The following is a 17,489-nucleotide window of genomic DNA, read 5'->3' as shown; positions in this document are numbered from 1 at the left end:
AATGAGAAGTCTGGAAGAATGGGGGTGTGAAAAACACCCAGCATCACAGCCTTTAGGAGTCCTTTCACCATTTTTACTCCGGTGGAAGGGACTCCGCTACCACTGACCCTTAAGGTAGTGGAAGCAACCTTTCAGGCCGCCCCTGAAAGACGAGCCCCTGCCTCAACTACGAGAGACGGAACCCACCTCTCTCTTAGTCCCAGGCTCCGAGACGTACTTCGAAGGGGCAGTTCCTACTTTCTCAGTAGAGGAAAAACTAAAGGCGGACTGTGCCACCTCTCTCTTTAGTGAGAGACTCCACCAGGTTGTCGGACTCTCTCATCCAGATGGAGTACGACGCCCGACTAGGCTCGCGAGATCCCTTTCCTCCCCCCCATGACTATGGCGGAGATGACGGCTCTTGTATACCAACAAGAGCCGTTATTTAAAGTTTTGGCTAAAGGTCTGCTGCACACCATGCAGTGGTGACCTTTACGACTTCCTCATAGCCAGGAGAAATTGTAGGAAGCACGTTCTGGCGGAAGCTACTATCCGCCATGAACCGAATAAACTGATGCTTCCTCAATTTGGGGAACGGACCTCTTTCCAGCACCGTAGTAGCAGAAGTCCTTCATGAGGCTTCTAAGGTCAACCAGTGCCTCAAGTCAGGTGGGGACTGGTAGCAAAGCGGAGGCAGGAATCCTTCTGGTCCTAACCCAAGGAACAAGAAGAAACCAAGGAAGTTCTCTCCCTTCCAGCCTTCTCAACAAACGTTGGTTCAGGCAGTCCCAGCATCACAAGGGCAAACCATCGTCGAAGGGTCAACAACAATACCTTGTTTCTGACCCCTCAGTCCCAGCAATCTCAACCCTCCACTTCCTTTGCTGTCTCGCCAGCCTACAATTCCAACTATGAAAGCCAGAACTTTCAGGCTTTCAATAGGTTTGCGAGAGGCAGTAGAGCAAGAGGTGCCTCTCGATTCAGAGGATCCGGCAGGGCTGCTAACAGGGGAAGAGGTTTCCGAGGAGCAAGAGGTGGCCGCCCCTCGGCAAACCAGCAGTGAGAATCCCAAGGTAGGAGGGAGGCTGTACCTCTTCCGCCAGCGGTGGGGGTTCAGCCCCTTGGGCTCAAAGTATAGTAACAAAGGGACAGGTTGGAGTTGGCTAGAGGGCCCTCCTCCAACCAACAGATTCTATCAAGCACCAACAACGGAATTGGTAGAGTATACCGAAGACCTCCTTCTCAAAGGAGTAGTCTCAATAGTCAACAATTTAAAATTTCAAGGACGCTTGTTCAGCGTGCCAAAGAAAGACTCGGTAAACCGAAGAATCATCTTAGACTTGTTCCATCTGAACTTATTCATTCATTGCGACAAGTTCAGGATGCTGACCGTTTCGCAGGTACGGACCTTACTTCCGTGGGGCCCGTCACAACCTCTATAGATCTTACAGATGCCTACTATCATGTTCCCATAGCCAGACACTTCCGTCCATTCCTAGGCTTCAAACTAGGCAACAGATCCTACTCCTTCAAGGTAATGCCATTCGGGCTCAACATAGCCCCCAGGATCTTCACCAAATTGGCGGAAGCAGTAGTGCAAGAGCTAAGGAAACAGGGAATAATGTTAGTGGCTTATCTGGACGATTGGCTTATTTGGGCAAAGAACCCCAAGAAATGCAAAGAAGCAACGGTCAGAGTGATCAAATTCCTGGAACATTTAGGTTTTCAAATAAACAAAACCAAGTCCAGACTAACACCGGAATCTCGATTCCAGTGGTGTAGCCTCAGTGGGACTTACAACGCACACTCTATCAATTCCGTCGTTGAAAAGGAAAGAAATTGCAAGAGCTACAAAACATTTCTCAAACGACAACAAACATCCAGGAGGTGCCAGGAGAGGGATCCTGGGGCTCACTCCAGGTTTCTATCTCATCAGTGCAGTTGCATCGTCACAGACGTTCTGCTCAGAGCCAAACTCAAAGATATAAACAGGAGTATGGCGCTCAAGAGCGAATTGCAGATCACGGGACAAACTAGCCTTTATCCCAGCAATCTTACGGAAACGTCTCCGCCCCTGGACAGGAGACAAAGAACCTTTCAAAAGCAATTCCTCTACAGTTTCCCCCTCCATCATTAGTGATCCACACAGACGCCTCACTAACAGGGTGGGGAGGATACTCCCAGTACGAAAAAGTTCAAGGAACTTGGTCGTTAACATTCCGCCAGCTACATATCAATGTACTGGAGGCCATGGCAGTATTCCTCACACTGAAACTACTCCGTCCGCCCAAGAACTCTCATTTCAAATTAGTTCTGGACAGTGCAGTAGTAGTACACTGCATCAACAGGGGCGGATCCAAGTCAAGCCACTTGAACCATGTCATGATAGCCATCTTTTCTCTGGCATGCAAAAACAAATGGCACCTGTCAGCCACTCACCTTGGCAGGAGTCAAGAACGTAGTAGCAGACGCTCTATCACGCTCCGCTCCGTGGAATCGGAGTGGACCATGACAGGAGTTCATTCAATTGGATCAGTCTACAAGTCCCCGGACTCCAAGTAGACCTCTTCGCCACGGAGTCAAACCACAAACTCCCTTGTTACATGGCACCCAACCTCGATCCTCTAGCATACGCTACGGATGCAATGATCCTCGATTGGAACGAATGGAAGAATATTTACCTCTTCCTCCGGTGAACCTTCTCATGAAAGTTTTAGACAAACTCAGGACATTCAAAGGCCAAGTAGCTCTAGTAGCTCCAACTGGCCCAAGAGCAATTGGTTCCCTCTACTCCTAGAGTTGAGACTCCGACCACTACGGATTCCCAACCCCAAACTAACCCAGTTAGGTGCAAACTCAGACTGTGTCCGCTTCCTCAAGAATTCAGAAAACCCTAACTTTATGGATTTTCTGAAATTCGCAGCCATGAGGAATGCAGAAATTGATCCCCAGAATATCTCATTCTTGGAATCATATAAAAAGAGAATCTACTCTCCGACAATATGATTCATCTGTCAAGAAACTAGCAGAGTTCCTTAAGTTGTCAAATTCTCAAGTCATGACAACGAACCTAGCCATAACTTTCTTCAGATCATTGTTTGAGAAAGGCTTAGCAGCAAGCACTATCACTACGACCAAATCAGCTCTTAAAAAGATCTTCCAATTTGGTTTTAGCATAGACCTTACGGATTCGTACTTTACGTCCATACCCAAAAGCTTGTGCTAGATTAAGACCATCAACGAGACCTAAATCAGTCTCTTGTTTTCTCTTAGATGTATGTCCTCAAACTGGCCTCGGACATTAACAATGACTCTTGCAATTATATATCCCTCCTGAGGAAAACCCTATTCTTATTAAGTTTAGCCTCCGGAGCTAGAATATCAGAACTGTCAGCTTTATCAAGGGAACCAGGCCACATTGAGTTCCTCCCCTCAGGGGAAGTCCTCTTCTCCCAGATCGCCATTTTCTAGCCAAAAATGAAGACCCACAGGACAGATGGTCCTCGTGGAAAATCCTACCACTACCTCAAGACATTTCCCTTTGTCCTGTCAACTCATTAAGAGCCTACCTAAGCAGAACAACTCTGAAATCTTCAGGCCCATTGTTCATTAGGAAGGGAGGTGGTACTTTATCCCTAAAAGGGATCAGGCAACAAATTTTATACTTCATTAAACAGGCCAATCCAGAGTCCTTTCCTCGGGTGCCCACGATGTTAGGGCGGTGGCCACATCTATTAATTATTTCCAAAACACTGATTTTGACGATCTTAAGAAGTATACAGGCTGGAAATCTCCGACAGTTTTCAAACGGCACTAAGAAGTAATACCAGGCTGGAAATCTCCGACATTTTCAACGGCAATACCAAAAACCCTTAGAACCCTCAAATTTCCAGCAGTGGCAGCTGGAAACACAGTTTCTCCTGATTCTTAATTTTTACTATAACTTCTTGTAGCCTTCCCTTCTACCTGCCCCATTGCACCCTTACTTAGTTTTAGTCGCCTCCATGTATTGGGTTACCTTGAGTTTGCTTTTGTTCATCATTCTAATCGGATTCAGTTCCATTCTTTTGTATATATCAACTTATATCTTGTCTTTGCCTAACCTGTATTGTTATTGTTTGTTGTTAGGCTAACTAATTTCAAGTGATAACCCGTGTTTAGGGCTTATACTTCCCTTAGGGTAAGAACTGTAATTTTAGTTGATTATTATACTATTAACCTTACAAGTGTTTAACTTTACCTTCTTAATTTATCTGTACTGTTCCTCAAGCTTGGTGTTTGGCATTCTCTGGTACTATTTCACAGGCCGACACAGGTCAAGCCAGAAAAGGGATTTTGACGGAGGAAAAATCTATTTCTGGGCAACGACCTGTTTCGCCCTGTGAAACCCCACCCTGTAGTTAGATTATCCTCACCCAGCTTACCCCAAGCTTGGAGGCTATCTTCAGGAATGACGTCTCAGGCGCGTCGGAGGCGCTCACGGTAGTAGTAGACCGGGAGCTGTAGCACGGCTCCTCCGTAGTTCGGGGTTTTGTCGAAGGAAGAAGCTAAATGGCAAGGGACCTCTGGTAGTGATTCCACTCGCTCCTTACTATACCGACACTTCTATAAGAAGTGAGCGAGCCATTTATCTTGGCATTATATTGTTTCTTTTTTCTCTAGGATGAATAGCAATATTTATTCTTCAGAAATAGTATCAAAGGAACCATTTCACAGGGCGACACAGGTCGTTGCCCAGAAATAGATTTTTCCTTCGTCAAAATCCCTTTTTTGAGAAAAAAAATTAGTTTTTATAGGACATAAAATAGTAGATACTTTAAAACAAACCCATATTTAATGCAAGTTCTAGTCTTGCCAATATTTCTTAAACCTCACAGATTGGTTGACACAAAGGATCATTCTGGCTGCTGCTCGAGATTCTGTGGGCTGTCCAAACTGTAGCATTACTGGCTGACTGCTATTCTTTGTCTTTATATAGGAACTTAAGTGTCCATGACCAATAGTAGAGTACACAACAATTAGTTACAAGTATTGAGTTTGTATGAAAAAAAAAAATTTTGCTGCAGAAAATTATATATACGTATATTTTTTTTTAATATATGTACTAATAGGAAAATTGTGTGGTCAAATGAATTTTGACCATCAGCATTTGTGTGTTACGAGTCCAAAAACCATGTAAATTTGTGTCGGGTATTAGCTTTTTCACATAAAGGGTTTTAATCATAGGAATATGGTAATTCTCATTATCTCATCCTTATTAAGGTTTTGGTAATGGTTCTGTTTACATATTGTTTGGTTTATATTGTGGCATATTGTTAATGTATTTCATGGTAAGGAATGGTGTTTTGTAATACAGGTTATTCCTTTTAGGAACTAACAAAACTGTTTTGTGTTTCTAGTAGGCATGCATGGTATTTTACTAGATTTTACTGTAATGAGCTGTAACTGTGCATGCCCTTGTATAAATCTCATTTTCTCCTTACATGCCTTGCTTATGAATTTGTTTTGTTTTATACAAATGTTTCAAAAGATATCTATGTGCATATAATATCACATAAGCTTTGATTAACAGTGTTTGTTTGTTGACATAAGAGCAGGTAAGCAACAGTATGAAATTAAAGAATGTCAGATATTTTCTCTTTCTGGTGATTTTTTATTTTCAACTATTTTTTATTACTTTGCATTAGTAGCATTGGAATTTAAATGATCTAACAATTTTTTTTTTTTTTTTTTTAATCAAAAGTTATTTTTCAGATAGAAAGTTGAGGGACCATTATGAAATTAGTGATACCACCATCTTAGCCTCTTAGTTCTTTTGGGCCATTACATGTTCTTGTGCACTCACTTTGTTGCACGTTCATGAAGATAGAGCACACTTAGCTTCTTAGTTCTTTTGGGCATTTTACATATTCTTGTCCACTCTTAGTATGCTTGAAAGCTCATATGTAACACAGTTTGATCATGTCTTTTATACAACTGTGTATTTACATATTTGATATGTCACCCATGAGATCTGATGATACTAGAGGTAAGAAGTGCAAGCGTAAATCTTTATTGATGCTAGAAAATGCTTATCCCAATAGCGAATAGTTTAGTGTTCACTTTCCTCAATAGATGGCGGTGTGCTTTGTTTACATTTTGATAGCAACATTCGAATGCACTGTGATTGCTGAAATTCATTCATTATTTTTTTCATCTCACTACCCTCTACAATAAATATTAAAGAAATACCAAAATAAATAATGAAGAAACTAATCACAACAATTATGAAATACCAAATTTACAGTATGGAAGTCACTGATAATATTGTGCAGATTGTGAGAAAAGTTTAGTACTGTGTTGACTTACTGTTAGGCTAACTTGGTAATGTAGGCTAAATATATTAAATAAAGTACACTATATTAAAGAAAATTATACACCACAAAGTTATAAAATGATGAAGTTAAAATATATGAGTAAATAAAATGATAAAAAAGCATTGTCAGAACTTAGCCAAGTAGTAGGCTATTTCGGAATCTAGTTATGTGTATATATGACTGAAAATTAATGCTATTTGTCGAAGTAAAGAGAATACCATGCTTAATGACGAATGCGTTTAACGATGCGGTTGCTGGAATGAAACCCTGTCATTAAACGAGGAGTACCTGTAATTTTTTGTGAGATCACTTCCCCCATAACTATGTAATTTTGGAAACTAGTTCTGTGTATAATATGTGACTGAAAATTAATGCTATTAGTCAAAATAAAGAGAGTACCATGCTCAACAACGAATTCGTTTAGCAACGTGGTCGCTGAAATGGAACCCCATTATTAAATGAGGAGTACCTGTAATTTTTTTTAGATCACTTCCCCCACAACTATATAATTTTTCTGCCTAGGAATTCAATGTTTGATATAATTGTGTTCACCTGTATTGTAGAAAAGGTTGATTAGAATCTATTTGATACTATAAGCTCTATAGCTGTGATCACTTTCCAGTATTAAAAACATCTTGGCAAAGCAGCATAAGAACTTGAACTCCACACTTTAATCTCCAAAGAACTCAGTAAAAAGTATATTAACTGCACGTAAAGAAAATAGCCTTATATATACCCAAAGAATACAGCAAAAATATATTCATTTGTGATTATTGCCAATTCTTTGCTTTCTAGAACCAAAAGGTGGGTATCTAAACCAATAGCTGTATCCCACAAGGCTTTGGTGTACATGCCAAAGCAAGATCTATTGAGACAAGTATTTGCAATAGGCCATTCCTCTCCCGTAAAGTGGAACTTCCTCCTTGGGCTACCTAACAGTTGAGTCTACGCTGTACCTTTGTACTATACTTCTCTTTATCCTCTGAAAGACTAGTATACCACAAGGCAGGTACACAAAGATTCCAAATGGACAGCCTGATGAGATAACCCCAAAACAAAATACTCTGCCCCACCTTCCGTGGCAAACCAAAAGCTAGAATACATAATGAATGTGAAAATTACATAACACATTTATGGGCACTCTATTCAAATCACAGTTAACAAAAATTAAACATTCCATTGAAACAGTATACAAAAAGCTACAAGAAAAAATAATAAGATTATGGTCACTATTACAGTAATATGCACCTGCCCAAGTAATATTCAGACAAGTAGTAATAAGAGGAAGACTCGATAATTGGAAGGCAGTATGCCTAGTATTGCTAGTGGTACTCCTTTTGGGTAAATATAGTTGAGATTTAATTAAATGCCTTTGTAATTCCCCCAAGGTTTGCTCTTCTGTTGGTTGTAGAAGTAAAAATGTCTGCTAAATTATTAACATAATAAACTTTTCGAAGCACTTTATACTACAAGTGGTCTAGATGAGGACTTCTTTAAGATAAACAATGAGTTGATGGGGAAATATAATAAAAAGGTTTTTTTTTAGAGCAAATAGAACTTTTTTTTTCTTCATGCAGTACCCTTGCAAATTCCTGTTAATCACATTTCTACAGTCAACTCCAGCTGAGAAACATGTTTCCATAGTTCTCCATTCAGTTAATCCTAGAAAAGACCAAAGCAAAGCTAAGAGTTATAGATTAATTTCTTTAATAAGTCATTTATGCAAAGAGTACTGGATAAATTGGTCAGTCACAAACAAATGTGGTATATGCAGTGATTGGAAATTGTAGTTCTGTTGTAGTTGGGTCTCAAAACTTTATTTTACCTTCATTGTTCCACTTCGCAGAACATATTTGTAGAGGCTCTTGAAACTGCTTAGAGACAGCCATTACTGAAAATTTGAGAGAGAGAGTGTGACACCCAATAACTTGACATTGTAATTTTTAGACCTAATGCTATTTGTAACATACCTGAATGGGTAGTTCATACAACATTTTGGGTGCAATATATTAACTAAAATGTTGTAGCAAAAAGCTAGCAAAAGGAAGTTCTCAATAATAAACTCCAAGTCTAGTATTCTGATCAGCATTTGACATAGTACAACAAGATCACATGTAAGATTATAAAAAATATGCTACAGCAGAAATTTATTTTCAGAGTCCAGGTGTGCCTTAGAAACCAGTCAGAATTATTGTTTGGGTAAACAGGCTTTAAATACTGTAATCAAAGCTGGAAACCCTTCCTTTTCTAAACAAAGCAAAGGGTATTTCCTTGAAGCTAAGTGAATAGGGATGAAGAAGTATTGTATTTGTGAGGTCCAGGGATACTAAGAAGTCCTCTTCCAGATATATTGCCTCTCTGGCTCCATCACATGAGTTCATTCAGTCAGCTGAGGTAGAAAATTGTGCATTGATTAGCAAGTAGCACAGTCATTGGACAAAACAACCTGGAAGCAGGTGAGAGGGGAAGTGGGTGAGTCCATGGGTTAGGTAGGTGAAGATTGTGCTTGACTTGTAGTTGGCCTTACATTAGAAGGGGGATGGAGCATTGCCAGTGAAGGAGATGCAAGTGCGTAGTAGTTGAGGAGCACACAGTTAATAGGCCTGACCAACACATTATCTGATGATTATAGATCCTTCACCACTACCAACAAGAGACAACCCTACTGCTAATCTGGAGACAAATTCAGAGCCATAACACTAAGGAGAAGCACTCTTATGCTGTCATTTGTATGTTCTCTTCACCACATTACCTTACAACATCTCACAGTCACAGTTAAGAAAAACCAAACTGTGACAGTTTCCAGAGAGGAGAACGGGATGGCTGTCAAGGTTTGACATGATGGCATGGCAGGCCTTACATGGAAGGCCTTGGCATGTATGCTTGGTTATAATTTAGTTAGCAAAGAGAACAAAAGAGAATGGGATACTTGTCAAGATATGGCATAAAGGCATGGCACACCTCATGTGGAAGGCCTTTGCATATAGTATATATTGTACGTACTTGGGTATAATATAGAAAGCCAAGAGACAAACTAGAAAAATGACAGCACTGTACTATCTAAGCATAATAACCAAGGTATGGAAAGGCTGCTAGTAAATGAAAACTAAAAAAATATAAATTTCACTGTAAATGAAAAAATTTTTAGCATCAAGATAAATGTCACAGAATTAAGAAATGTGTAATTTATAAAAATAAAAACTATTTACATTTAGGAGCAGCAGCAGATGCAATTACATACAGTCGAATTATCCTCCCTATTTCTAGTGAAGCAGATTGTTAATGCCAAGAAATAAATCCAGATGAGCTACACAGTAAATAAAGTCACTACATAGCCTGTCACCAACTACAATACCTAATGATATCGGATGCTAAAAAATTATAGTGAAGAAAAGCGTGATATACCCTCATTCTTCTTCAATACAAGAAATAGAAAAGGGAGGAAAGAAAATAGTTAGCACAAAAAAATCACTACTGAATATTAACGAGGTAGCAACTTGTTAGCAGCAAATGTGATAGATACGTATTCACCGCAACAACAGCAGTTGATGAAAAAAATGAAGTGTATACAAAACACAGTAACTAAAAATTAAATGAAGTAAATAGTATAAAATGTTGAATTTTCAACATAATGAAGTAGTGAGCTACTGAAGTAGAAATAGTAGCACCTGGTGAATCTGGCAGCCTGAAAACAAACCCAGCAATTGCATAATATCAATTGATAACACAGTTTATCTTTTGTCACATCCTGACACAAAAAGTTGAAAAGGCTGATGGGTATGAGGATTTATGTAAAAAGTGGGAAGTTAATTATTCACAAACAATACTCTTGATCATGATCTCTGCCAAAACAAAATATTAATAAATGAGAGAAGAACTGTTTACTGAATTGCAGATTTACAGAAGTTTAAGTGTTGGTTGAGACATAACTGGGGCTTACCAGGGCATACATGCCATGAAACTGCCTTTTGTAATGCAGACAAAAGACTTAACAAACCTTGCAATGTCACTGAATGCAATAAAGTGAAACTTACTGGTATTTACATATCTAAGGGTCAGGAGATAACCAAGCTAAGGTACTGTTGTCTCATTCAAAATATAAGTTATAGGTGAAACTGCTGTAAAATTTTGAAGTACAGGGGTTAGACATGAAAGGAGTTCTCCCAACTCCACTGTCTTGTACTCTTTCTAACTGAATTCCCAGCAGGACTTCATCCTTCCATTTTTTCCTTGATTCCTTGGACCTCCTACTGACATTTGTCTCTTATTTCATACCTAATGCTTTTCTGACCAAGTATTTAAGTGAATTGCTTTTTGAACACTCATAAGAATTATTATTGTATTGCAGAAAATATTTTCTGTTGATATCATAAACACTTCATGGTAGACTACTTAAGGAAATGGTGGTACAGCATTAAATTACCTGATAGAAAAAGTAATTTTATTTAATTTTTTAATGGTTATATTTAGTTTTTTAGGGTTTGTAAGTAGAGTCTACCTTAATATTGAACTCTTGGTAGGAGCTAATAATTTTATTAACCTAATAATTGCCAATATTGTAAAGATAAAATTACTGTATAAAAGGTTGAAAATAAAACTTGAATTGTAAGAAAACCACCAGAAAGATAATGTATGAATATGGACATTTTTTCTCATTATTAGATACCATCTTGTGCGGAACTGAATTATATATTAATTCACCATGCTTGCATCATATGATTTTTCAAGATGTACTCATTAGATATAATATGTATTCCTCTGTATAGTTCTTGATTTTTATCTGCTCAGATTGTCAATTTAACATTTGCTGTTAGTATTTGTCATTATATTGTACACTGTAAAATTCTGAGAAGTTCTAAAGCACAATTTCTTGAAGTTGTAGAGTAGATGCCTTACTCATCTTTACTATGAACTAAACAGTTTTCTTGATTTGTTATTTTACTTAAGGAAGATTTTAAGTACATAAGCTTTGTAGAAAGATATACTCATGAAGGAGCTGTGGATGAGGCTCCACTTTATTGTTCATGCTTAGACTGCAGGCCATGCTAAGTTAAAAACCTTTGTGTTTTGTTACAGAGCACTTATAAATTTTTGTATGTATGTTTGTAGAATATATTCAGTAATATAGCTGAATGAATAATCTCTGAAATTAGAAATGTGTTGTTTTTCTTATCAGAAATGCCGTTAATTCAAGACATAAGTAACATACTTTGTTAAGGTGGAAAACATTGAATCATTTTTTTATACAAATTTCATGTAACATTTTCATGAAATTGCAACGGCAATAATATCTCTCTCTCTCTCTCTCTCTCTCTCTCTCTCTCTCTCTCTCTTCTCTCTCTCTCTCTCTCATTGTACATAAGTTGAGTTTAATTACATTTTGAGTATTGAAAAAGAAACCCACAAAATCACTGTGTATAACGTGTTTATTTATGAGTACATATTTACACTTTATTTTACTCCACACTCGAGTACTTTCAGGCCCTATCTGTGGCCTATTTTCAAGAGATGTGTAGGTTGTCAGCCTGGGTCAATGCCCAGCAGTCTTCTGGAACTTCTTCTCATTGAGCTGTCATTTATGTGATGGCTGTTCTGGTTTCCTTGAGAGTTGCTAATCCCCTCTTGTCGCTCTGATATCTTGAGCTGAGGGTTAATGGGCTCTTGTAGTAAGTGAGTGGTCACCAAAAGTCTGTTGGGCAGAAAACCTAATCTTCAGATTAGAAGGGTCAATTCTAGCTTCCTTCAATGTCAAAGCTCAGCTTAAGGGATCTTCTGAGGTAAAACCTTTGTTTCCTTCTATTACTTTAATCTCTCTGATGAGTGCTCCTTCTACTACCCTCCTATGACTGATTTTATTGCAATAAAATAAGTCATATAGCACAAAAGTCTGCATGCTTTAGAATATAAAATCCATGTAAAAAGGTGAGTGAAAAACTGGGACTTGGATCAAGTACTTTCACAGTTTATTCTACATTTTCAAGTTTACACTTAGTACAAAAATAATGTATAGAGCTTTATATACAAAATTTGAGTAGGAGTGGGGGGGGGGGGGTTACAGTTTCTTGATTCGGGCAGCATGTTCTCCAAACAGAAAGGACAGGGAAAGAGAATCAAGGGATAGTCCAGGATGGAGGTTAAAATTCTTGGTGCACGGGGCTTCACTGAACACAGTTACTAGAAAATTTCTTTCCTAATAGTCGTTGGCCTTGCAGATTATAGATGGCTTATCCCAGTTAATGACATGGCCTATCATAAGCCAATGATCTGAAATGCCATTGTTTGTTAGGCCTCTTGAAAGAGTGTATTTGCATTGGGAACATCCCTTTTTTTTTAATCCTTTTGATGTTTGGTCAATATAAATCTTATTGCAATCTTTACAAGGGATACTGTAAAGAATATTGTTGGAATTGGAGGGACCATTCTTAATTAACATCTTTCTTCAAAGTATTGTTATATTTAAATACTAAATTAGTATCAGTAGTTTTTAGAATCTGTATTGCAGAAATGAAATGGGTGAAAAAGTAAACAGACAATACTCTTGAGTTCTGCAATACTCAGGTTGGATTATTCTTACACAACTCCAAAAAGATGTGAATGATAACATAATGAATCTCCTATTTGTTTATATGCAGAACAAACCTTCAGTCTTAACAATAGGATATTTTCCAAGCACCAGCTGGTAACCAGTTAAAACAATCAAAGATTTTAAAGCTAAGAATCTGTGAAATCTGGCAGTGCCTGCGTGTACGAGGTGAACATTGGACCTTGTGACGCTTTAGTCTTTCCTTAACCGCCTTGGGGAGTAGACGCTTACGTTTTGGTCTCCTTCCAAGCCGGTTGTTTGTGGCCGTGTTGTCTTTCAGTGTGTTTGGTGTGTGTATTTGTTATTATGGCTTCCTCCGAGTCTTCACGGGCCTCGTCAACCCACGTGCCCAGGCATTCACAGTTTTCCGTGCTCAAGGTTTTTGGCTTCGTTGGCTATAGATCTGCATATGACTTGCAGTAGGTGCAGAGCAAATTTTTGTACAGTGACTAACCCCTGCCCAGAATGTTGTGCCTAGCCTAAGTCGCATTGTAGGGTGTTTTATAGGAAGAGGGAACTTCTCAGAGTTTGACTCCTCCTTCTTGGGAGGGGTTTTCTTCTCCTTGTCTGGACGATTTGGCTGCTCCCTCTCCCTTGATTACTCTTTCTGATGCTAGTTCTGGTGTTCTTGTGTCTTCTTCTTCCTTTTCTTCCATTGATTCATTGATGGAAGTACGTATTGGAAGTGCCAAAGGGTGATGATGTTTTTGATGTAGCCCCCTCTCCATCGGGTTCCAATTATCTTCCCAGGAGGGAGGAGGCTGCTAAATCTAATTCCTCTCCTACCTCCCCGCTGGACTACTCTATGTTGGCTCTCGTATGCAGCCATCTTGTGGATCCTCGCCTACGGTCCCTGGGTCACGCCCTATCGCTCCACCAGTGAGGCCATCTGGTAGTAGAGATGTTTTGACGTCACTCCCAGCACCTTCTCAACCTGGGACATCGGTTGAAGCAGCCACTCATCCTCCTGTCTCTATGACATCATTGATCCTCGCTATGTTGTCATCATCCTTTCTCGCTGAGCCATCTGAGGCATTGTTTCAAGCGGTCTTCAAGAGGCTGAACTGTTTTGGAAGAGAGATTTTCTGCCTTCGCTCTGAAGAAGACGGTTCATAAATGTAAGGTCTCTTCTTCACCTCCTGCTTCTAAGAGATCTCATAGGGAAGGAGATTTATCTCCTTCTCCTTCTTTTCCATCACCACCTCACCATCGTATCAGACATTGTAGGATCAAGGACTTTGCAGTTACGTCTCCTGCGAGTGGAGGGAGTGCATAACCTTCTGCCTCGCATGACCGTATCTCCCTCATGCACCTAAAAACACATTGTATAAGGAAAAATAACTTTGTCTCATATAAATAAAGTATCTAGATATTTGTTTATGCTAACTAGAAGCAAGAAAATTCGCTCAGAATTGTGTTAAATATGGCAAAACAAATTCGTATTTGCCATCAGCTGATTTCCAAACCAAAACATTGGCTGCTCCGCGGAATACTGGTTTAAATCTACTGTAGTATTTTATATTACAATAATATGAGATTACATACAATATTATTCGATACAGTGAAGTAATGTATAACTTTTTAAAAGATTTATGGAAAAGATGCATATTTACTTTTTTTTTCTGTGCTTATCTTAATTTTCGTCACTATGCCATCTACATAGCCCGAGTTGCACAGTTATATTTTGTACATTTATCCCATGGAAAAACAAACAAATTGCAGTTTTGAAAAATCGAATGTATACACGAGTTTTGTCTTTTAAAATCAATTTATGCAACAATTGTAAATATTATTTGTTATAAAAACGTGATTTAATTATATAAATTAAAATTTTATTATTTGGGCACGACTGAACAACCTATTGTCTTCATCATGTGAAGGGCTGTTACAAAGACTTCAAATGGACATGCGTACTGCCACTGTATCATATTTATGTAAAAAAATAAAAAAATACCCTGTAATACATTTTTGATACATATTTAAACATAAAAGCATGAAAACTTATAACAAAACGCTGGAGTTTCATTAATAAATGAGTTATAATTAGCTCCCAAATTAATAAAATATAACCATGAGAAGTCTTTTTAAATGCATTTTTCAGAACAGCGGCGGACAAGAACGAACATGAAAAAACATCCTCTGATAACGTGGAGGGTAGTTACAAAAGCTGCCTTAATTCGTATCATATTTATGTACAAAAATAAAAATACTCTATACGTAATATATTTTCATACACATTTTAAATATACTAAAAGCATGAACATTTATAAAATCGACACATCGATCACTAAATTTGCACTTTTTTCCATATTTTCGGAAGAGCAGCAGGCAGAGGCTCACAAGAATGAACATAAAAAACCTCTTCTTTGATAACTGGAAGGCAGTTTCAAAAGTTGCCTTTGTATAATATTTCTGTGCAGAAATAAAAATACTCTATACGTAATACATTTTCACACACATTTTAAACATAAAAGCATGAACATTTATAAATCGACAGATCCATAGCTAAATTTGCACTTATTTAATTCTATATTTTTGGCATAGAACAGCGTCAGGGGCATATAGTTTACCCTAATATACCTATGTAATAACTCTCAATAAAATTTTATAATATTTTTATAACCTTTATGGTCTGAAAGGTATTTCTACAAATGTATGTACTCATTAGACCTAATGGTGCCAGTGGTGCTGTTAACCAAAAATTGTGCCGTAAAAATTCCTTACAATACCTTATTTTTTTAATGAATGTTTTTGACGACAGCCGTAAAACAGATTTGCCGCTAAGTGATTTCATATATATATATATATATATATATAATATATATATATATATATATATATATATATATATATATAATATATATATATATATATATATATATATATATATATATATATATATATATATATATATATATATATATATATATATATATATATATATATATATATATATATATATATTATACATATATAATATATATATTATATATATATATATATATGATATATATGTTATATTATAATATAATAATATTATTATAATAATATATCTAATATATACACTAATTATCTATTATATAGTCTATATTATAATATATATAATATGTATACAATATATTATTTTATATATTTATATATTTTATATATGGGCTCCTTTTATTATATATATCGTATGTATATGTGTGTGTATGTGTATATATAATTGCTGTGTATGTCAGTAAGTGCATATAAGAAATTATAAGGAAAAATATTTCACTCTGAGATGTAACATCTTGCACTTATATGGTCAAAATCCTCATTGAATAGCCTCTGCTTGCATGGGAGACATTGTAGCACCTTTCCCCAACATAATCTAGATGTGATCCATATGCTACCTGATGCTGAAGTATTTATGATTTTTTTTTTTCTCTCTGTGCATGAGTTATTTATCGTTAATGGAATCTCAGATTGTTAAATTGTTAATTAGAATTTAGTAATTCACAGCATTGGTAGAATATAGTAAAGCTCATTGTAATTGTGGCATGTAAAAGGATTTTCAGTAGGTGTACCATCATTATGGAAAAATTTGTTGTCATTATTGTTTGGATTTGAATTCAGTGTTCTTAGTAAAATGAGTAAAGTATTGGGTTCATAGTAAATTGAGTAAAGTATTGCTGAAGTCCTATTAGTTTCAGTATATACTGTGTATTCAGTTAAACTTTTGGACTTTATTTTTTATATTTTTCCAGTTGTAGAATGCAATATTCTCAGAAAAGCTCAGTGTATCAATATTATATGTTATGTAATGGAATCTTGCTGCACTTTTGTACATATTTTGAATGTGTTGATGCAGACGTTTGTGGTACTCCTGGCTATCTTGCACCAGAAGTTCTTCGATGTGCGATGTTTGAGGGTTCTCCAGGATACTATCATGCTGTTGATCTGTAAGTTTTCATCCTAGTCTTTTGATATCATATTCTGGTACAGTTTTTAATTCAAAAGGCCATCATTGCTTTTTTATAATTTTTAGTACAGTTTATTAGATAGAAATAAAATGGCATTCATAAAGCTATTGATATTGCACCCATGACCTCCATAGTTCACCGAAGTTGATAGTACCTACGATAACTGTGTGAGTATAGTTTCAAGAAGAATTAAAGAGTACAATTTGTTAATGGTGCAGATTTTGGTGTCCATCACTGTTTTATTGTAACATTCAGGCTTCCAGTAAATTACTTTAATGACTGAATTTTTAGCAAAAGGCTAAGCCCACTGCTGTTGACAACTTCAATGGCATGCAATCATAAAAATTGTACCCATAACTTTGAACCATGCTAGATGCATGTTGGGGTCCTCTTACTGGCATGGTAAATGGGCAAAGGGTACCACAGGGTTCATGAGTGCATTTAAAGAAGTGAGTAAAGTAGTGGAATATTTGTACCCTGACAAAGAAGTTAAGAGAAATTGTTTATGTGATGGAGATGAGGGTGATAAATCATTTGTGTATATGAGATGAGGTGAAAGGGAAAGGGAACCAGAGACAATTAAGCTTTATTATTGTAGGTCAGAGAGAGGATGAAATAAAGTAT

General features: G+C 37.1%; 1 protein-coding gene across 5 annotated transcripts in view; it reads left to right on the top strand.

The window, feature by feature from the left end:
• LOC135217257 (phosphorylase b kinase gamma catalytic chain, skeletal muscle/heart isoform-like) overlaps nucleotides 1-17,489 on the top strand; it is a 294,050-nt gene that overhangs the window by 160,205 nt on the left and 116,356 nt on the right. For 4 of the 5 annotated variants that reach the window (XM_064252989.1, XM_064252991.1, XM_064252987.1 and 1 more), the window contains one exon: nucleotides 16,754-16,844. The exons of the other annotated variant lie outside the window; for it this stretch is intronic. In XM_064252989.1, the coding sequence (XP_064109059.1) occupies nucleotides 16,754-16,844 (91 nt within the window). The remainder of the gene's footprint in view (nucleotides 1-16,753; nucleotides 16,845-17,489) is intronic. 5 annotated transcript variants of the gene reach the window in all.

Source organism: Macrobrachium nipponense, chromosome 7, assembly GCF_015104395.2.
Source record: "Macrobrachium nipponense isolate FS-2020 chromosome 7, ASM1510439v2, whole genome shotgun sequence".
NCBI lineage: Eukaryota > Metazoa > Arthropoda > Malacostraca > Decapoda > Palaemonidae > Macrobrachium > Macrobrachium nipponense.
This window is presented reverse-complemented; position numbering and strand designations above follow the sequence as displayed.